This window comes from Patagioenas fasciata, chromosome 10, assembly GCF_037038585.1.
Source record: "Patagioenas fasciata isolate bPatFas1 chromosome 10, bPatFas1.hap1, whole genome shotgun sequence".
In the NCBI taxonomy this organism is placed as follows: domain Eukaryota; kingdom Metazoa; phylum Chordata; class Aves; order Columbiformes; family Columbidae; genus Patagioenas; species Patagioenas fasciata.
Genome location: NC_092529.1, coordinates 8528384 through 8550747, shown reverse-complemented (window position 1 = coordinate 8550747; position 22364 = coordinate 8528384). Strand labels below are relative to the sequence as shown.

Below are 22364 nucleotides of genomic sequence, written 5' to 3'. Positions count from 1 at the left end.
CCTCCTCCTCCTCCTCCTCCTCCTCCTCCTCCTCCTCCTCCACGCCCCCACTCGCAGGCTCCAGGGATCGATACGGTGCATTAGCACTTGCTGAGGCTGCAGCCCTTGCACATGGGAGCACAGGGAGCTGAGGGGTGAAGCAGTCAGCACCCCATTTCACAGCACCGCAAGGGTAACAAAAGCGGTGCTGGGCACCAGCCTCATGTGGGGCTGTGGCCCCTGCACCCTGGGGATGGCTCAAGGTGCCCCCAGGGCAAGCGGGTGCCCCCACAAGCCAGGAGGGAGAAGCTGTGGCTCTCCCTGGCTTCAAGCGTCAGCAGGGACAGCGAGGACAGCTGAAGGGCATCGTGAGGAGTGTCTCCATCAGGCACCAGTGCCACGGGCTGCCCTCGGCAGGGAGCAGCACTGGCTCCACGCTGGCCCTTGGGCAGAAGGCGAGCAGGGTGAGGGACAAGCCCGGCAGCACGGGCAGAGCCAAGGTCGGGGCGCAGGGGGTTAACAGCCCCTGGTGCGCAGCAACCGCAGCAGCCAAATTAGCTTTTTGCTGCCCTAATGGAAACGAATTCCCCAGTCTGGCTTCCCACTAACACACCCGGGCGCTGGGTAATGACATTCCTGCATGTCCTTCACCCTGCGGCCACCCCCTCCCTGCCCGCAGCCCCTCTGCCCTGGGAACCCCACAAGGCTCATCCAGCCCTGCTCGCCCCATGACTGGGGTTGCTGGGGAGTCCCTGCTGGTTCGTGCTGGGGTGGTGGGGACAAGAGCAGTGCGAAGGACCCACCACTGGGTGCTGAGCAGCGGGTGCCCGGGAACGACCGCCATCCCCGCTCCAGCCTGGGAGCAAGGTTGGACACAGGGGCTCCCAGAGCTGCTGCCGGGGCGGGTTTATTCCAGCATCCTCCCAGACGCTGGGCGGTCACAGAGCAGCCAGTGCGGCTGCCTTACGGATCACAGCCAGCCGAGCGTGCCGCTCTCCAGCCGGAGGGATGGTGGCTACACATCCGTGAGGCCTGAAGGTCGGCAAAGTGGCCCTGAGCGCCCCTGGGGACAAGGGACCACTCAGGACCAGCACCGGCTGCGCATCGCCCTGCCCCCTCGCAGGACGGTAAGGGAGGGCCGCGGCCACGGCCACCACGGGGACCAATGGGATCCTGCCCAGCCCACACGCCGCACACCCCCGGAGCGTAAATAGGGGCAGGAGCTGGACCGCGCGCCCACAGCCAGCCCGGCTCCCCGGGAGATGCTGGTTGGGAGGGAGCTGGGAACCAGATGAGGGTCAGCGGGGGCCAGAGCAAGAGATGTACCTGAGGGATGCACCACGGTAGCGCCGAGCTGTAAGAAACTTCGCGCTCCAGGGATGTGTGGCTCTGGAAGGCAGCGAGGCGTTCGCCCGGCCCGAAATGCAGCACTGAAACACTGGAGCGTCTCAGCCCTCTGATGCCAGACACCGGCCCCCACCCGCCCTCCTGCACCCGGGCACCGGGCAGCCCACAGCCGGCTGGAGCTCAGGGACGCGGCAGCCTGGCGTGAGACGCAGCAGAGCCAGGCAGGGCGATGCCGCCCTTTAACTCTTTTCAAACCCTGCGTCTGGAATCAGGATCTTCCTTCGCGAGGTGCAAAGGGGCGTCTGTGGGTCCTTGGTAAGAGACAGCACGGGGGAGAGCGGGGAGGACCGTGGCACGTTTTCTCTTGCATCTGGTCAAGCCTGGCTGTGCCACCGGGCTGCACAGAGGCTCCTGTGCGGCACAATGTCCCCGCGGGTGCCCACAGACCCGCTGTGGCCACGCGTGGTGAAGCTGCTGGTGCTGCTCCAGCTGTGCGCCCAGGGCCGTGCTGCCCACACCTCCCCGCCACCCCACGGCTGCCCCAACCCCTGCATCTGCACCTCCGACCTGCTGAGCTGCAGCCGGCAGACGCTGCACCGCGTGCCCCCGGCGCTGCCGCCCACCACTGCCACGCTGGACCTCAGCCACAACGCTCTCACCCAGCTCCAGGACCGCTGGCTGGCCGCCCTCCCGCACCTCGAGGCCCTTCACATCAGCCACAACCAGATTAAGGATCTTTCTCCGCAGGCTTTCCACAATGCCTCCTACCTGCGGCACCTGGACATGTCCTCCAACCACCTGCACGCTGTAGAGACGCACTACTTCAACGCGCTGGTGAGCTTGGAGGAGCTGCTGCTCTACAACAACCGCATCAAACGAGTGGATGAGAATGCCTTTGCCAAGCTGAGTGTCCTGCGGAAAGTCTACCTGAGCTGGAACAACCTGACCACCTTCCCCTTCCGCTCCGTGCAAGGGCTGGGCAGCTACAGCCTCCGCACGCTGGACCTCTCTTCCAACAGCCTAAGCAGCATCCCTGTGGAGGAGCTGGCAGCTCTGCCCGAAAACATCAGGAATGGCTTGTACCTGCACAACAACCCTGTCAGGTGCAGCTGCCCGCTCTACCTGATGCTCCAGCGCTGGAAGCAGCGAGGTTTCAGCTCCGTGAAAGATTTCTTTGAGGAACACACCTGCAAGGTGTCCGACAGTGTGCCCCGGTCCCTGATCAAGTTCCTCAAATACAGCCACATGTTCGAGAACTGCTCGGCAGGCCCTGAAGACGTGCACCCCGTGCCCTACCCTGTGATGGTGGGACAGACCCTCCTGCTCGCCTGCAACACCAGCCTGCCAGCCACAGCCACCACCTACATGTGGATCTCCCCTCACCACGAGCCCATCAAACACCCAGGAAACAGCAACCGCTCCTTGGAACTCTACCACAATGGCAGCCTGAAGATCGCGACTGCTAAGCCCTGGCACTCAGGGGTCTATGTGGGCTTGGCCATCAACAGCCCCAGCAACTTCAGCAGGCTGTGCGAGATCAACGTGACGGTCCACTACCCTAAACCGGATGGGGAGACCTTCAGCACTGGCCTCACGACCCTGCTGGGGTGCATCGTGAGCCTGGTGCTCGTCCTGGTGTACCTGTACCTCACGCCCTGCCGCTGCCTGAGCTGCTGCAAGAAGCCGGCACCACTCAGCCCCCCGCAGGAGTGCAGCGCCCAGTCCTCCATCCTCAGCACCACTCCCCCTGCCACCGACGCGCCCAACCGCAAGGTCAGCGCCAACAAGCACGTCGTCTTCCTCGAGCCCCTCAGGGAGACGCAGAATGGCAAGATCCGCCTGGCCCTCGGCGAGGACTTCCCCGACGCCAAGCACCCCAAGGTCCTGCAGCTCAAGTCGGACTCGGAGTCCATCAGCTCTGTCTTTTCAGACACCCCCATCATGTCCTAGGGGGCAGAGCTGGGAGGAGAGCCAGGGCCTCCTGAGAGCCGTTCTCCTCTATCGCAGGATTATCGGGCAACCCAAACTCCAGGCTTGACTGCAACCCACGAGGGTGACCGGCATCACCCACACCTGCTTCAGCCATCAGCTCCTGCGGGGTTTTGGGCTGGGGGCCTGTTGGTGCCCAGCAAGAGCTCCTCACATAAGCCACTGGCAATGGCCTCGTTAGCACAAGGGCAACGCTGCTGAACCCAGCACACCTGAGAAGCCCCTGCTTTGGCCAGACAAACTCCCTAACGGTGGCACCTGGGCCAGCAGCCTGAAATGGCCCCATGCATGTGACACCCAACCTGGTACCACCACCACAGACCCCCAGCCAGGCAACAGCTGTGGTGAGTGGGACACTGTCCTCAATCATGCCAGGGCCCCTGGGGATGGCAGTGCCACTGTCTTCTCCCAGCCTGTGTGGGTCTCCAATGCCGTAGCCAGGAGCTGGGGGACCGTGACCCTGTTGCCCCCTCCCCAGACATGGCCATGCAGGAGTGATGGAGCTCAGCGCCCAACCAGCCACGCAGCCAAGCAAATGTTACAAGCTTTTGCCTCCCGAGAAGCTGTAAATAGTCAAGGCAGGATTAGGTGACGTGATACAGCACCCGCATTGCTCAGAGCTCCCCGTACCGCCAAGGACGATGAGGTCTCGGATGCACCACCCTCCTCTGCTGCTTCTCCTTGAGGCGGACAAACGCGCTGCTACAGCACAGCTATTTGGGCAGTAATCTAATAAGCCTATTGATAAATGTGAGTAATCCTCTCCTCTCTTGGGTCGTAATTCTCTAGTTACATTGGAATAAAAATGCCTATTTTTTTAAGCTCACTCTGGGCTGAGTGTCTCCTTGTCCTCGCAGGGCAGTGGTGCAGAGCTGCCCTGTGTCCCACAGCACAGCAGCAGGAGTTTGGGGGTCTGAGGGAGCCCCAGATTCCTGCTGGGCTGGCACACGGAGCCAGGGGATTTGCACTGGGCTCACAGCCTCTGGGCTCACAGCCTCTGTTCCCATCAAACAGTGTCAGGTTGGTCTTGGTGAGGGGGTTAAATGTGCCAAGATGGAGCTGGTAGTCCAGGGCTGGTGCGAGAGGAGTGACGGGTGGCTTGTCCCTGGGAGGGCAGGTCTCCAGTGATGGCAGGAGCCGGGGGGAGAGCAGCACCCACCAACACATGGGCACATCCAGCCCTTGACAGGGACAAGCAGGATTTCTCTGTGGGGAGAGGCACTGGGGGGAGACCCACGCAGGGTTGGACTGGCCCTGTTTTTGGCTGAGTCCCGACACCCTTCGCAGCTGGAGCCCACCCACTTCACTGCACACCTGCACCGCTCTCCCCAGCGCCCAGCCGTGCATCACCCTGGTGCAGGGGGCGGCTCTGCCCGCCCGGAACACCTGCACAATCCCACAGAGGGGTAAGGGTGTCCCCCATCTGCTGGCCCCCAACACAGTAGAGCAGGAGCACGCAGCTGCCGGGGCCATCCCACAGGCAGGAGTACAGCTCAGACATCACCCAAAAATGGGCACCAGGATCTTTCACAGACCTTCCCCCCAACCCACAGCCATGTGTCCCGGACCCAAGACTTGTTGCTGGGAGGGGAAGGTCCCTGCAGCATTGAGACACTGCCAGCACTCGTCCTTCAACTTTTTCAGCCAGGGAACAAGCAGCATTTTTCCCAGCAAGAAGTCAACCATGCCCAAAGCGCCTGTCAGAAACCCCTCTCCCATCAAAGGAGGGGAGAGAATTTGGGAGAGCCGCTCTCCTTAGCCAGCTGCAGCCGCTCAGTGCTGACCTGACACTGACCTTGCTGCAGCTCCATGCAATCTGTGTCCCGCTGCCCTGCGGCTGCTGCTCAGCAGCTGGCGAAGGTGACGGGATGTGGAGCGACAGCCCCGCCAGCCTGTGCCCTCGCTCCCCACATGCCCACCGCTGCCGTCCCTGTCACCCCATGTTATCACAAAGCTCCTGACAAGCCCAGGATGCCGAGCCAGCCACGCTGGGGTGCTGCCAGGGGTGATGAGGGGCTTTGGTGTCGAAAGGGGTGGTGAGCAGTACCCTGCCCCTTGAGGATGGAGCTGAGGCAATGCCATCCCCTGGCTCTGCACCCGGGCAGGGATCCCACAGGCAGGATAGTTTGAATTTGCCCTGGAAACACCTGGGAAAGAAAAGAGACCCAGCCAAGAGGGCCCAGGTCCAAACTCAATGAGGACACTGCCCTGAGTGTGGCACACGCATGCCTAGGTGGTGCTGAGCCCGTGATGGAGCACATGCTGCATTTCAGCACCGCGTCCTGCTCTGAGAAGAAAGGTGACATGTAACCCACCCACTGCTCTTCTGTCACTGTCCTTGTAGGGCTCCTCACAACTTCCTTCCTTCCCTGATGCCAACACCAGCTTCCTCTGCACTAGTGCTCCTGCAAACCTGCATCTTCATCTGAGGCTAGTGACTGAAGCTCAGGGAAAGCTCAGGCCAACTGCAGCGTAAGAAAAGCTCCCAAAGGCCTCTCCAGAGACACACCAGCCTGGAGAAGACAAGGAGAGTGCTTCCAGTCTGGCTGCAGCTCTCCTGTCCCTGCAGGGGAAGGCACATTCAAGGGTTGTATCAGTGCTGCTCCCAAGGGCTCCTTGCTGTCTTCACCTGGGAAAATCCTCCTGCTGCTGCGTTTCACACCTTTCTGATGCTCAGAAAGGACCCTGCACCACATTGCTGCTCGAACGAGCAAGGCGAGGCAGTTCAAACTGCTGAAGCAGTTCATTGAGCAGCCTGGAAGGCAAATATCTCAGTAAGGAAGAACAGCCATGAGCACAGCCTCCCTGACAGGCAGGAGCTGGGGAATGTAATGGATGCTCCCGGAGGAATATACCATCCTCTCCCAGCAGCCATCCACACCATTACAGCCCCTGCTTGCTGCCAAACCAGCCTCCCGCTCCACGACTCCACAGGGTAAAGTAACAGCTCAGCACGAAGCACGGCGTCCCCGGCACGCAGGGAGACCCACACGGGAATGAAGGACCGGCTTTGGGGACCAGCCTCCAACGCTGACTCCTGTCTGCCCTGGCACTTCTCATCTCAGCCAGGACACGCTGACTGCCAGTCCCTCCCTGTCTTCCTGCCACCAGGCCTGGACACACGAGATACATGGTTGGACCTGGATCCTCTCCTTATGATGATCGCAGTTTTCCCAAGAGCTCAAAGCAGCGAAGCCTGGTACTGGCCAGCACAACACCTGCTCTTGTCACCCAGCGTGTGCCTGACAGCCAGGAGGGGCCCAGAGACCCCCAGCCTTGCAGTCCCACTGCCCACGACACAGCATTTGGAGCTGGCAGCTCATAAAAACAGATCAGTAAGGCCAGACTCCTTTTTTAACTGCGAAACCTTCGTCTGAGCTAGTTATTCCTCTGTGCTCTGGCTCATACTCACGCTGATCTCTGCACAACTCAAGTACCACTCATTTTCTGAATTTGAAAGGCAAAGCAGCAACGACCCCTTTAAACTGAGTGATCCATGAAATGTCTATTCCTGCATCTCTTTCCACCACAGCTCACCCATCAACATCTGCTGAAGGAGCATCAGTGTTTGAGTGATCAGTAATCAGTGTCCTACAGGACTGCAGACAACTACCACGTCTGGAGGGACCAGCCAAGTCCCCAGGGTCCCAGCAGGGCTTGAGCACGCAGGCGGTTGGCCAGGCTGAGGTCAGAAACCTGCAGACTGGGATCTGCTGTAACTTTTCCAGTGGAGGTGATCCCAAAACCATCGAGCAATTGAACAGTCTGCTTAGCCTGCCTTCCCCACCTGCCCTTGTGCCTCCTCACCTTCCAGCTCACCAGTGTGCTTCTTCTGCCCATGGAGCCTCTGTCTCCTCCCTCCTGTCAGTCCATCCCTCTGCACCTCTGTACTGTGCAAAGGAGTGTGGCGATCCAGCCAGAATTACCCCAACATCATGTCAGCCCAGTGCTGCTCCTCCTGGCAGGTCCCATGGCTCATGCTCAGCACCCCATTGGCACAGCGTGGATCCCCATCCTGTGCTCTGCTGGTTGGTACCACCATGTTCTTGGTGACCACACTGCTCTTCCCTCTGTCCTCTCCATCTTTCGGGCAGTAGTCCCTGGGAGACACACCCTGAAGGCTGCTTGGGTCTTTTCTTATAAAGTTGTGCCACAGACACGTTCACTGGCTCCTTGCATGTGCCCCAGCCTTCCAGACTGACACTGGGAGCAGCGTGGCAGCCAAGCCCTGGTACAACATGGCTCATGTCTGCTCTGGGATGGTCACTCGCTTTCCACAAAGCCTGTTCCAACTGATGTGCTCAGTAATAACTACAATGTGCCCTCTCATGCAGGGAACCAGAAGCCTCACCATCTTTCCCCTACTGCTCAGTCTCACCAGGATCCTTACACAAGCCCTGGCCAACGCTGCTCCATTAGCTCACTCCAAAGGAGGCTTAATAGAAAATCTGCTCAATTATTTAGCAGGCAAACGGGGGAATGATACCGGCCGAAGGCAGCCAGGGTCTCTGGCGTGGGCCCAACAATTCAGCCCAACTCCTGGCTCAGCCTGCCAGATCCTGCCTCCCCTCTCCTCCCCGCAAAACCCAGGCTCAGACATTAAGGCTTGGCAAACAGACAGCACACGGGCATCCCTGCCTCCTCCGCCATCCCTGCCTCCTCCGCCATCCCTGCCTCCTCCGCCATCCCTGCCTCCTTAGCCCTGCAACGAAGGTGGTGCCCAACTATACTGTCAGACCCAAGGGCTGGGACGGGGCAGCACATCAGGAGGCCTGAGCAGTCCCAAAACAACACTGCAGAGGCCAAACGGGTTTTAAACCAAGGAGCTGTTGCGGGTTAGTGGGACAGGCCAGCCCCCAGCGCCAGGTTTAGCTCCCTCCCCGCAAACCCTCAAGGCACAGGCAGCCACTGCCAGGAGACACAGCTGCTCTTTGGGAACATGAAGACCCTCTGCTGAGGGACCCTAGTTTGAGTCAGCAGCCTCCCCACCTGTGCCCGCACTAAAGCTCCTCGCCTGTTTGCAAAGCTTGTTGCATCCTGCAAGGCAGCTGAGCCTCCCCGGTTATCAGTACAAGGTTTTCCTCCCCACCCTTCAACCCTCAGCAAGTATTTTGGAGTTGTGGTGAGTGACCTATGGAGGCTTTACAAAGACCAGTAAACCTGGACGGGTTGGGCTCTGTGGCTTTGGTTCACCGTGAGCAGACCAGCTGTCCTGCCGGACCCGGAGAAGAAATGCATTTCTCCTCTCTCAGCAGCACGGCCTGCTCCATCCAGAGGCTACAGCGTATTATGTATCAGCTGCCTTATCACATCCCAGCCTGGGCAACGTTCCCCCATGCCTAATGGCCCTGTTTGGTGCCAGAAGTCCGTAGCAAGAGGACTTGATGCCTGGCTGAGCGTCCTGTGCTGGGCAAGGAGCAGCTGAGGCATCCGACTGCATCCTGATAACACGGCTGGATGAGCCAGCAGGGCCGCAGCTCTCCTCACTCCCACCCTTCCCCGCTGGAACACTTTGGCTGCACAAATGGGACCTCACTCCTCTACCTCCCGACAAACCTGTCCTCTCTGTCCCAGGGCAAAGCTTGCAGCACCTTCCAGCATAGCATCAGCTCGCTGGGTTAGAGGCAACCAGAAAAACCATAGCCAAGCCAAGAAAGTCACTCAAGGTCCTGTACCCTGTCCTTGTCCCCTGGGACAGAGCCTCCTTGCAGGGAACCAGTCAGAGTAACAGCAAGTGTCTGAGGCAATTCCCACAGAGAAGTTTCTACAAGCAGATGTGGGCTGTATAATCCTGCTCTGTTAATGATTTCTGGTAACCTGGAAGTTACTAAATGAGACCTGGAAGAGAATTCTACCTGCTCCCAGCACTACCCAGGCAGAGTGCTTCCAAGGAAGGGAAAAAAACCGGTCCTGTTAAACTGCTCACTGCACTGAGAGGAAGGGAAAAAGGAAAAAGGAAAGTTGTCTCCTCTAGAGTTCATATAAAACAGGTCTGCTCTGGAGAGCCTGGTTACATACGGGGTTCTTTAACATCTTCAGTTACCTCCTGCAGCAACACGACCCATGGAAATCATCTCCCATGGGAGCATACAGACTCAAGGAAGGCTTGCATTCTACTTTTCCATTCAACAGACTATCTTCTTACTCATTGGCTCAGAGACAGACTCTTCCTGTCACCATGCTCCAGGCCGCCCATACCATCTCCCTGGTTTTTGGGTGAGTGTGGGGAGGATACCCCTGCAAGGCTCTGCTCAGCCCAGCTGCACCTCTCAGCCCTCAGCACCCTGTGGTGATGGTGCCAAGAGACTTGCACACAGGATCAAACCAGGACTGAACCCTTGAGGAATGCAAAGGCAACAGAAAACTTCTCATACCTGCTGTTTTTCTCCACCCTGTCCCTGTTTGCTGTTTTTTATTGTGCCTGCATGAGGCAGAACCACCCCATAAGCAGGGTACAACACCCACACCCCGCTCCCCAATTCAGAGTGCTGCAAAGAGGAGGAGGCTCAGTGTTCCCCTCAATGTGAGGTTCTCTGCCTGCAGCCAGGCTGATTGCTGTCATCAGGCTGCCCATCGCTCTGCGCAGGCAGAGGGTCTCCAGGCCACTCGGCCTTGGTTCCTTTGTCTTGATTGACCTCAGTGGTTCCCATGCAACGTTTGCCTGCCTTTTATAGATCAGTGATGTATCCAACCTCGGATTTATTGCAGGGCTTTGCAAAATCACACAGAAGCATTTTGTTTTATAGACGACATTTCCCTAGGTTTCCTTGTGTTTCACCTTGTGTTTCTCCGGCTAGGTCCACCATGAGGACATGATGCTTTTTTAGCATCAATCCCCAATTTTGTATTTATTTCTGCTTTCCAGCACAGAAGGAGGTGACTACAAAGACCTTGATGATCAGCCAGAGACTTGTCACATCCCAGCTGCACACCCTGGGATACGGCACCTCTGGTTTGCGACCACACAGCTGGCTGATGCCCCAGGCATGGAGGTTGCTGCTGGCAGGCAGGGGTCAGTGCTGGTGGCCACGTACAGCCCCTGTCACACCGCCTGCCTGGGTTTCCCTAACTCAAAGCACGACTGACTTTTCAGGTAAAGGAGACAGGGTCTGGAAGCTTTCTGTCTCCCCAGAACTCCCTACAGGCTGGGAAGGATGCATTTCATCACACCACCATCTTCCCAGCGCTCTTTTAAGTGCCAGAGAAAGAGTTTTATCCCTTCCCCTCTCTGACTCTATGAGTGACCTGATGTGGGACAGGTGTTCAAGGGACAGGGAGCCAGGGAAGGATTTCTTGTCTGGCCTGGCATGCAGGGCACTGCTTTATGACCTCCCCGCATCCCTCCAGGAAGAAGTGTCTAGTTGTGGCGTCAAATTCATGATGTTTGCCCTTTCCACGAAGATACTGAGGGTGAGCAAAATCCACCCCCGTTCACAGATCAGAAAGGCCAGTGATCGGTGACCTTGTGCTAAGCTCTTGGCACTGTCACACTTGGGGCTGTGACACTGGTACAGCAACCACAGGAGGCAGGATATAATTAGATATATTTGTGTACATCTTTGAGTCCTTGAGAGAAGAAGCTGAAAGACTGGCTGCAGGGCTGAGCTGCTCAGCCAGATGGGGCTCCGCTCTCCACAAAGCCAGAGACTACCGTGTTCTCCAAAAGCAAAAACAAGCAGGATGGGCAGCGCGGACAGAAGAGTCCCATCTCCCACAGCATCCTACAGGGCACAGTGGCTGGGCAAGACACCTACAAGCAACACTGGCACAGCACAATGGCAGAGCTGCAGAGATCAGCACAAGCCTGTGTTTTCAGGACTTGGTGCAAGCAGGCACAGACACACATAAACCACCACGTCAGCTGTGGCTTTGACCAGCCACATCATTCCCCCAGTGCCATGTCTCTGAAGAGCTGGTTATCATAAAGACAAGAAGATTCGCTTCATCTGAAAATCAGCATCACCCAAGTGCCTGGACAGGATTTCTCCCACCCTTGTGCCACAAGTCTGGGCAGCCAGAGAGCTCCGCACACATTTTGATGCCTCCCTGAGGTGTGTCTAGAGCAAAGGAGCTTTAATGAACTCCCACCCATTGCTGTGTGCTGCAGCACTTTGTATCATCACATCAGCACAGCTCTTCCACATGTGGCGCTCACAGGCTCCAATGGCAGCTGTCCCGTTGCACAGAGAGCCAGACCCCATCCTGGGGATAAAGGTGCACACATGCTGTGGTACAGCACCTTATGGCTACCTCTCATGAGCACAAGGGCTTTCCTGCACCATGGGAAGGAGCTTTGCACCCAGCAGTAGCACTGGGATGCAGCTGCTGCAGGGGCACGCAGGTCTGTAGCAGCTGCCTGCTCCATGCACATCTGCCTCACCTCAATTCAGTTTCGATGCACCCACATCGCTCCTGCAACACCTCCTGTGGCATTGAACACGGCAGCACCCAAAGCAATGCCACATGCAGCAACTCCAGGCTTTGCAAGTCAAAAGCCACTCACCCCTGAGCATCGGTGTCCACAAGCAGCCGGACCAGTATCCCCGTCACAGCCACAAGGATTGGGTAATGGTCCACGCTCTCCAGCCCTGCGGAAGCAAAAGAGGAAGAGCCGCTGCCACCACACAACAAGCAGAGCAGGGCTGCACCGTGACTCCCAGACTTGGTGGTGGAGCAGTACAGGAGGTGGGGATTGTGACTTGGTCTCCAAGTGGGACCAAGGGTTTCACTGAGGACAGAGAAATCTTCCCTGCTAATGCAAACCCCAGACTCATGCACAGCTCTCATGATGGAGCATCTCTGCCGCTTCCAGGCCTCGAGAGGAGAAGGAGGTCTGTCCCCTCCTAAACAGGCAGGAAAATTCAGCTGTTGTATGGGAAATATCAGATGCCCATGTGGAGCCAGGCTCCGCTGCCCGGCCCAACTCAGCAGCCTGCAGTCACCTCCCCAAGGGCAAGGGCTGACGTTGGTGAGAACAGGTTCCCCAGCAGCTCAGCGCATCCTTTACTCGATGCAGACCACAGCAACCGAGCCTGCTACTTAACTGAAATCTGCCCAGGGCTTTGAGTCTTTCAAACAGCTCCCCCCAACCTGTGTCAGGTCGGTGTCTAACAAGGCATCTCCCCATCCAAGCACAGCTCAGCTCCCACTTCCATCAAGGATAGTCAGACCCAGGCATCGGCTGCCTTGTGTGGAAGAGATCCTGGCGGGAACTGGAGCTGTTGGGCGGACAGAGGCTGAGGGTCTAGGAAGAGCAGCAATGCTCACATCCATCCACACAATTTACATGTCTTCTGAAGGCAGCGCTTCTGTGGCAGTCTGTGGGACCAGACCGGCTTTCCAGCTAGGGATGTGGCAGGCCTTTGGCACCAGCCACCCCTCGCTTCCCAAGGGCACGTCCCCAGCATGTTGTCAACAGAGAGGGACAGAGTGTTAGTGCATGGACTCACCTGGCAGACGGAGGTTGACCACTCTGTCAAACAAGTTCCTTTCAGCTGTCACACGGTTCAGCACCTGGTTCAAGAGCTGTGTAGAGAAAAGCAGAGTGTGTTTGTGTTTTCTGGATGAGCATTCCTGTGAGCAGCACCCAAAAAGCAGGCTTTGGGGCAGCACGTCCTTACAGCTCAGGCTCAGTGCCTGGAAACTGGTGGATGCACAAAAGGAGGCTCACAGCAGAGACCCAGCTTGACCCTGGCACAGGGGGAGGTGGCACCAAGCCACAGTGGCAGATCCAAACCTCCCAGGGAACAGCCAGTCTGAGGTAAGCACCTGAAGTGCAGCATCTTGCACCTGAATCTGAACCTCACCTACAGATGCCAAGTGACTTCTGTGGATAAAAGCTCTTGGCAAGTAGCAGCTGCAGTCCCTAGGACAGCCACAGCCCGAGAAGAGCGAGGTAGCAGCTGCTGCTGGGCACAGTGTCAGCGGGGTGAAGCATGGTCCAGGTCCTGCCCTGCTTGGAGCTGGCAGCAGGACGGACCTACCAGCCCCGAAGCATGGGATGAAGGCAGAGGGTGATGTGATTCTCTGTTTGACAGAGCAGAGATTTCTGCCTGTGACCAGCACAGAAGGAATCACTGTGAAGACACTTAATTAGCCACCATTAGCTCTCACCCAAACCTGCAGTGCAATGAACAGGGGATTGCTCCAGGCTTGACACAACCACTGCAAGCTCAGCATCACCTCTGATACAGCATCCCTCTTCCTGTTGCCCTCATGCATGAAGAGCAGAACGTGGGGCACAGCTTCACAGCAGCACCAGGACGTGAGGAGGATGCCGCAGCACCCTGCTCTCTGCTAAATGTCCCCCAGTTTGCCCAAAACACCTGCCAAGGGCCCCTCGCTTTCCTCCTCACACAGGGAAAATCCCCGGTCCCCAGGTTGAGCACTCACCTCAAGATTGCTGTACCAGATCCCACTGTCTTGCTTTGCCTCATCTGCTCAGAACTCTGAGGCTCAACCCTTGGAGCAACCCAGGCCCTGAGGTAAAGATGAAGTACAGATTGCTCCCCACCAGGCCGGCTGTACAAGAGCAGCCTGTCCTCAGGGCTTTCCAGGGTCACTCATTCTTCAGAATAGAAACTGATTTACTGGAGCCTAAGGGGTGTTGCAGGTTTGCATGGGGCTGTTCTGGTCATCCCAGCAGGGAAGTCTAGGACTAAGGGACAAAGGACTGGGATGTCCGTCCAAATCCTAGGGCATGTTGCCTGTGAAGCCAGATGTACTCTCCACAGCTTTTTGCTCAGATGTACCACACCTCCAGATTTCATGGCACCACTTGTCACAGGAGCATTCAGCATTTACTGGGTGTAAGAAACAGGCCACAGCCACTCTGAAGGTATATTTAAGAACATGTCATCCTGCCTCCCAGTAGAGGTAGAAATCAGCTGTGCCCAGACTAGTTGCAAAGGAGGTGAGCAGGTAACATGCAGCAAATTTAGGGAGCACCCCTTGTTTTGCAGCAGCTGGGTTTGCTGTAGCAGTTTTAACTACAACATTTATAGCAGGAGCCGCTACTTCACAGCACATCTGGAGAGAGGGCAGAGGGGTCCCCATGCCCCTTCAGAGGATGCTTCTTCACACCCCTCTAATGGATGGTACCTGGGCAAGCCTCCGAAGCAGCAGCTCAGATGACGGGCGATTCCAGTCGAGAAAGATCTCCGGTGCCAGCGTGACGGTCATCTCCAGCACCCTGAGCAAGCTCACTGACAGGTCAAAGCAGGTGGCACACACCTTCAGCTGGCGGCTGTCCACAAAGTTCCTCTCCAAGCGCTCTGCTGCCTGCTGGATCTGCCAAGCAATGCAGAGTAGCTTAGCAAGGTGCCCCTTCCCAAAAGGAGGGCCATGAACCCCAGCCCAGCCCAGCTCCCACATGCGCCAGGGAATTGCTGCGCTCCCCAAGAGTCGTGTGTTGAACCTCGCTCTGTGCAGGACATGGGCACTCATTGAGTGCTGGACCCGGGGCAGCGTGCTCACCTCCTGAATCATACCGATGAACTCGGAGAAAGCCCAGTTCAGCTGGTTGAGGACGCTGTTGAGGAAGCTGGGGGCCAGGTCGCGGTCACTGCGGAGCAGGTCTGCCATGTGCCGCTGCAGCAAGGTGGAGGGACACGGCTCTGAAACCAGATAGTGACAGTGTCGGTGGCCTGGCCCCGGAGCGGCTGTGCACGGGTGCAAGGACTGTTCGGAGCAGAGATCTGGCTTGTCGGGCCTCCGAGCACTTTTTTGCAATGCCAGCCCGAATTAAGCCAGGAAGAGTGCTGTGTGCTGGCTGCTGCCCACCTACACAGGAGCACTGCCCTGCAGCTCAGCACCTCTCCCACTCAGCTCAGCATCAATCGCTCCTGATATCAGTGTGGCTGCAGCTGCCCGGAGCCAGCACGGCCACACTGGCCTCATGTGGCTGTGCCTGCCCACATCCAAGGAGCAAGGCACCGAGCTGCTGAGGGGCTGGCTGGGGCTGGAGCTGCCCACACTCCCCACACAGGCTGAGCCCCAGCACAGACTCATGTCCATGGCACGTGGCATCTCGCCTCTGGGCTTTTTCACTATCACGAGCACAGACAGAGTCAGACCCAGCAGCCGGGAAACAGAGAGTCTGGGATGTGTGGGGTCCCCGTGGACGGGCAGGGAAAGGAGGGGAGCACAAATGGGATGGATGTTTCTCACTGGGAAGGGTACCAGAGTTCAAACCATAGGCTAAAATTCAGGGCTTGGAGAAAGAAACTTCAACAGATTTACCAAGCATACAAAAAAAAAAAAAGCGCCTGACTACTTTTCCCTCTACTAGAAGCTATTTGTAAGTAAGAGCAGGTGGAAACTCGGGCAGCCCTGGCCCAGCTGTGCTGTGACTGCAGGTCTCTGCAGCATGGGCAAGGGGAACACGGGCAACCTCCGCCACACCCCCAGGGATGGAGAAGTGAGGTGTAACTACAGGCAGATTGCTAGCTGGGATTAGCAAAGTCAGAGAGGGATGGCAGGTGACCGTCAGCTCAAACAGGAAGAGGATAAATTATTTGGTATATACCAAATAATAAGCACAATAAGCTTCTGTTGTTAATGAGGACACAGTGATGTCTCACAGTGCATAATCCCCCCCCGGGCAGGCCAGCACACACTGGCCTTGATGCTGGCTAAAAAGCACATCTTTGGGCGGGATTTCATAATGAAAAATGTCTTTGATGTCCTCCTCCCACCCACAAACACTATCCCAGCCCTTAGCTACACATGGTGCAGGGACTGTTCCAAGCCAGATGTCCTTTTTATTTATTAAGTGATCTTCAGTGGATTTCCTGGCCTGGGTCCCTTGCAACTGCATGAGCCTTCAGCACTGAACGTGACCTGGAGCAACATTTCACAGCCCAGCTATGTGTGGCAGGAGGAATTCAGATTTGAGCTTTGCTGCCACTTGCTTTATTTGATAATATTTATTCTTTGCAGCCCCCTCCTTCTGGTGGGAGAGGTAGAAGGATGCTGCTCTGCAGTAATTTCCTCCAGCTAGCCGTGATTTCAGACCTTTATAATTGTCTTCTGAATGAGAACAGCCCCAGCCTGTGCAGTTTCTCACGCAGAAACTGCCAGGTCTTTGTCCCTTTCACCATCCCTCCCTGAGCGCTGCTGGTTGTCTCAGAATTTCTTAGGAGAGGTGGAATCAGAAGTGCATGCAGCATCCAAACCACAAGCACGTGGCAGATTCACGCAAAGCCATAATGTGGTTTTGTTTTTGTTCTGTTCTCCTTTCCTTATAATTGCTGTTGTGTAACTTGTTCCTTTGGGCACAGAGCTGATATTTTCCAAAAGATTACAGTAGGAAGACAATTCAAGGATAACCCTTTAGTTAGAATTACAGTTCAAGATCCTCAGGAACTTGCTGGTCACAACATGCAAGTAGAGAAGCTCAGGAGTCAATGCTGGAGCCCATCTTCTTGTCTTTCCCATCTGTGATGGACAACGGGAAACAGCAAGGCCATTCTAAATTCGCAGAAGACACTAAACAAGGGGCTTTGTCTGGTGTGCTAGAGGCACCCTGAGAAACTTGAGGACTAGGACAAAAAACCTGATCATATTCAGCAAGAAAATTTTGCATCTGGGTAAGAATGGCCTCAAGTATCAGTCCTGGCTGGGAAACAACAGTCTGGACACCATTCCATAAAGGGGTTTTGTAGGGTACGAGCTTGAACAGGGTACAGGTGAGGGTGTATGCTGAAACTAAAAAGTAGGTGACGGTAGGATGATGTGCTCAGCAGATCAAGGGAAGGTGCCACCGCTCTGCTTGGCCCTGGGGAGGTCACACCTGAAATAGGGTGGCTCTTTCTCAGAAAGTGCCCAGGGAGCCCACCCTAAGGGTTATGCTCAGCTTGCAGCCCACTCATTTTTAATGACATTTTCCTGTTATATTCACCATCCTACATCCAGTGATGCTGAATTCCACTTACATTTTCTCTCCCCTCATTCAGAATTGGAAGGTCCTTTTGTAGTGTTAAGCATTTTGTGTCTTCTATTTCCCAGCCTCCCCTCAATGTGTAAAAAGTGCTTTTTATTAAAACTGCTGACATATTAAGGCCCCTTCTAGCCTTTGAGCACTGAAGCAGTTCTGGGTGAGGATCACCAGTCCCTGGGGAAGAGCTCTGTGGGTTGTCCTGCTGGTCCATCGCCAAAGCCTCTTTTACCAACAGTTCAAGTCAGGACGGATCTCAACATGAATCGCCCAGCCAAAGTCTCTCGTTTGAAGGCAGCTCTGGCTTTTTGAAGGATGTCCCTGTGCTTGTAATAACTTGCTTTATTCTGATTTTTAGCCAATGACTATTTCCTCATGGTCTTTTTCCAGTAAGTGGTGTGAATTTGCTCCAAACCTCCAGTTCTATGTTCTTAAATGCTTTTTTCCCTGCTGCTGGCAAAGACCGTGCCAGTCTATAAAGGCATTAAGAAGTGATGCCTCCTGTCAAACTTCTCCACAGTTCTGTAGTGGTTTTTTAGGTTTTAAGCTAACACCAAGGAGCAGTGGACTTCTTTGGCTTTTGCCACTCCCAAGAGGATTTTGAAGCTAAAGATACAGTGATCACTTCTCTCTTTGAAAGCAACATTAAGGAACCAGCAAGGGCAGCTTCACCCCTTGGATGAGCTCCCAGATCAGGTTCTCTATGGGGCAATCATTAGTGGTATGTAGAAACCCAGCCTTGGTGTTAGGCCCTGGTCCTGTGTTCACCTTCGTCTGCTAGAAGTTCACCTTTTGCTGAGGCATTTCCATGTACATCCCAGTCACCACTGCCCTCCAGGTAACACCACAGCCCTTACGTGTGCCGTTTCAGACAGGGACGTCATTTCACAGAGAGTTTGTGGTTACTTTCTTGGTCTTGGCAGTAGTATGTCATTAGCATTTCTAGAACTTGTAACTCCTTAATAGAAAAGCCACTCAATCTTGGCTTAGGCTTCATTATGACAAATGAAGACCAGTCATTGGAACAGAAATCAGTGGTTTCCAAGGCCAGAAATTATGACCTCAATACATCTAATGTGGGCAACAGAGTGTGGCCCCAAGCGGTTATAGATATATCTGATGTTTCCACAACAGAAACTTCCTTGCAAAAATATAAGCAAAATAGTCAAAGGGAAAAAAAAAATCTAGGTGGGGGTAGAATGGTGAACAAAACCAGAGGTCTTGAAGAAGATTATTAGGCAGGTAGAAAGCCCCAGCGCTACAGCAAGCACTTGGTTTAAAAGGTTCATAGAGACCACGATAAGACAAGTTAAAATGTAGAAGGTAAAGTGTACATAAACATAGGCAGTGGTTGATGAAAACAAGGAGAAAAGGGGCGATAGGAGAAGACATGAAAGAAACATCCACAACTACCCATGCTACATGCAAAATTTCTTCAACTGTAGGAAAAAAAATTCTAGCAGGATTATTTTTAAAAGCAGTAATGGGAGAAAGTCTAACCATAGCAGAGGCCAAGTAATAGATAGAGTTAAAAATTAATAAAGCAAACAAAGTGGAAGCCTTCAATAAGTGCCCCTACTAGATAATTGTAAAGAAGCAGGGTCATGTGCTTTCATCACAGGAAGATAATTATGTGCTTTCTAGTTTGCTAATGACCCAGGAAAATTTATAACATGGCCATTTGTGAGACTTCTGGCTCAACAGCCCAAAGGAGGCTCTGGATGCTGCAGCATTTATAACAGAGCTGGGAGCACAGAGGAGGAAAACCCAAATTGGACCGGATTAAAAAGCAAAGCGGTTCCACCCAACGCTAATCTGAGTTTTCAAAAGGATCCAGATGTAAATGTGAAACAGCCACCGCTCAGCAGCTGCGGCTGTCAGACCAATGGACCAGCAGTGGAAGAGGAAAGCTGGGGATGCAGCGATCCACACCACAGGTGAACTGCGCCCGTCCAGAGATGTGTTTAGAGAAAAACAGAGAGCATTGCTGGGTGAGGCAGCAGGAAAGCAAGCTGTGTTCAGAGAGGAGATCTTAATAAAGTGGAGTGCAAGGCATCAGGATGCACCAGTGAGCACCTGGGACTTGCAGAAGACTCCAGAGCAACGCACCAGCAAACAAGCTAATGCGAGTTTTGGCTCTGTGACCAGCAGATCAGGTAAGTGCTCTAGCCAGCATGACACTGGCAGCTCTGGGGCTGTTAAAAACATGAGAAGGGTGAACATAGGGGCTCACAGAGGAACAAAACCCCTCCTGAATAAAACACAGAGGCTGCACTTTCTTTTCACCATTAAAAAGGATCAAGAAGTGAGTTTACCTTGGTACACATGCACTTTTGAAATGTAATGCACAGTTTAACCTAGCAGAGAAAGGCAGAGCAGAAGCAGTGGAAGACAAGACAGAAGATGGGGTTAAGCGCATTCCTATCAGGAAAAAGTGATGGATTGATTTCTGAGGGTGAGGAACCACCACCAGAAGGGCGTGCACAGTCCAGCTGACACCAGCTGATGCTTTTGGTGTTGTCAGATTGAGACAGGATTTCTTCCTGAAAGACCTCTGTAGCTTGGGCAACTTGCTGGACTTGGGAAGGGGACGTGGGTGAATTCTCTGGGCCACATCGCACACCAGCTCAGCTACATGATCGCACAGTCCCATCCACCTTCCCTTCACCGCCTGATGGACACACAGGCAGAGGGCCTGGGGCAGAGGAGCCCTGTCTGCAACCTGAAGCCACTCTGCAGCTCGCTGCAAACAAGAGCAGCTGGGCCTGGCACAGGGTCACCGCTGCTGCTCCCTGCATGGGTGCAGGGGCAACACCCAGCCTTGCCTGCGAGCCACGATGGGAGCAACACAAGTTCCTACAGCAGCCGCCAACCAGAACTGCCCCCACCTCTGAACAGAGCCCCCGTCTGTCCTCGGTAGCCAAACAGAAGGCAGAGCCCTGTCTGCACAAGAGCTGTTTGGTGCTGGTGGGGATAAGGAACAACTTGGGGAGCAGGCAGGGACACACAGAGCCTTTCTGAGCACCTCCCCCTCCCTGGGCTAAGCCAGACAGTATCTCATTGCCCACCATCGGTGAGAACGGGCTAAGGCAGCACAGGAGCCCAGCGGTTCGTGTTTTGCGTGTTTCATGGATAACTCATGCTTGCTCAGAAACCAGGCAGCGATCCTTCCCTTATGCCACTGATAGACCACCTGTGCCACAGCAACTTGGCTGTAGTGACACAAAGCAGTAACTGCAGGCCTTGCCATGACAGCCTTCCCTCTCCTTTCTCTAACGAGGCTGCATGCATTGTGCAGGAGGTAAGGAGGCAGCCAGCATTGCTAATAAACAGAGTCACGAGCACGAGTACTTAGGCGGAGTTACTTCACTTATATATACTACATATAGTTACTTACTATGAGGACAGAGAATAGGGGTTGTTCAGCCTGGAGAAGGCTCCAGGGAGACCCTATTGCGGCCTTTCTGTACTTAAAAGGGGCCTATAAGAAAGATGGGAACAGACCTTTCAGAAGGGTGTGTTACAATAGGACAAGGGGTAGTGGTTTTAAACTATAGGAGGGCAAAGACATGAGGAAGAAATTATTTACACTGAGGGTGGTGAGAGCCTGGCCCAGGTTGCCCAGAGAGGTGGTGGATGAACCATCCCTGGAGACATCCCAGGCCAGGTTGGATGGGGCTCTGAGCAACCTGAGCTGGTGAAGATGTCCCTGCTCATGGCAGGGGTGGCACTGGATGAGCTTTGAAGGTCCCTTCAACGCAAACCATTCTATTATCCTATAATATTGTGAGGCAGCACCAGCACAACTTTGCCACCTGTGCAGAGTCCTCCAAGGAAGTGTCCTCAAAGCAGGACAAGGCTGGAGCACCACAGAAGAGGTATTTGCGCAAGCTCCCTTCAGACTGGCCTGCAGAAGCAGACCCAGACAAACAGGGATTTCATTCAGGTCAGCAGTTTGTCCCCTTGTTCCTGCCAATGTTCAAATTGTAACAAGGTAAAAATGACGGGTAGGAAGGTGGGGGGGTTGTCTCCTCCTCCTTCCCCAGGCAGCATCTCAAGGACACCTCCAAGTCCCATGTCCCTCTTCAATTAAATCAGCATTCATTATTGATTTGGTTGTGCTTTAAAATAACAATCCCAGGAGTAAGTCCCCAGTAGCCAGCCCAGCCCACTCCAGGCTCAGACTGTGCGGAGCCATCCAGAGATGGATGGAGAGGCCTCAAAAGCTGAGGAGCTTTGCTCCAGCCCCAGAGCTCCCTGAGGCAGGGGGAGCTCAGTCACCACCCCACGGGACTAGTGGCAGCCACCCAATAGGGCTTCCTTATGTGGTAGGAGGGTCAGGGGACAGTCACGAGGTCCCTCCAGCGTGTGTGTCAGGGCTTCCCCATCGTCCTCCATGGAGGAGATGAACCCAAAGCCGGCACAGCCTGCAGCAGGGCTCTGACCCCAGAGGGAACCCTGATAATACAGGAGCAAGAGTGGGCCTGTGATGCAGCCTCAGCGGCTGCCACGTGGGCACCAGTCCCCCCCGCATCTCCCAGGGATGTAACTGAGAAAAGGGAGCATAGCATGAGGTCCTCTGCCCCGCAAAGCAGGGTCTCTCTAGGCAGAAGAAAGGAAGGAAGGAGCTCTCTACAGCTACTTCACCAGGCAAGAGGGGGTCACACAACAAACTTACTCTGGAAACTAGCAACAGAGAGATCTCCTGGGCACCCACGGGCAGGAGAGAGAAAGAGAACAAGAGTGCTGTTAAAACAGAGACAGGCAGCCCTACCCACTGATGGGGATCAGCACGCACATCCACATGCGGCCTGTCCGTGTCAGGCTGCAGCATCCTCTGCCCCCAATCCCAGGCAGCTGCCCAGGAGCAAGGTCTGGCACAAAGCCTTCTCCACTGCAGAGAGGGGTCAGGAATGTAACCAAACGGGCCCAGACCCTGCAAGGCTGAAGCTGGGGACATGTTCTTCAGCTCAGGTAAGGTACCTTCTCCTCCCCATGCCCTTCTCAGCCGCAACAGAGCCAAGAATCCCCTCAGCTTGGTGACAGCTCAGAGAATCAAATTGCCGTGCCAAAGGCAGGACAGACTCTGCCAGGCTCCCAGATGCCCGATCAA

The 22364-nt window shown here is 55.1% G+C and overlaps 2 protein-coding genes across 2 annotated transcripts in view; one reads left to right on the top strand and one right to left on the bottom strand.

The window, feature by feature from the left end:
* RNF123 (ring finger protein 123) overlaps window positions 1–22364 on the bottom strand; it is a 50855-nt gene that overhangs the window by 1692 nt on the left and 26799 nt on the right. The window contains exons 32-35 of the mRNA XM_071813061.1: window positions 14791–14930; window positions 14416–14604; window positions 12765–12840; window positions 11819–11903 (exon numbers count right to left, since the gene is read on the bottom strand). Of these exons, the coding sequence (XP_071669162.1) occupies window positions 11819–11903; window positions 12765–12840; window positions 14416–14604; window positions 14791–14930 (490 nt within the window). The remainder of the gene's footprint in view (window positions 1–11818; window positions 11904–12764; window positions 12841–14415; window positions 14605–14790; window positions 14931–22364) is intronic.
* On the top strand, window positions 35–4135 carry AMIGO3 (adhesion molecule with Ig like domain 3). Its single transcript, XM_065845373.2, has one exon. It carries the CDS (start codon window positions 1750–1752, stop codon window positions 3274–3276), a length of 1527 nt encoding a protein of 508 aa, XP_065701445.1. The 5' UTR covers window positions 35–1749; the 3' UTR covers window positions 3277–4135.

What these genes read in the sequence shown, in the direction of transcription:
- AMIGO3 (XM_065845373.2), top strand. Translation starts at nt 1,750, where the DNA reads ATGTCCCCGCGGGTGCCCACAGACCCGCTGTGGCCACGCGTGGTGAAG.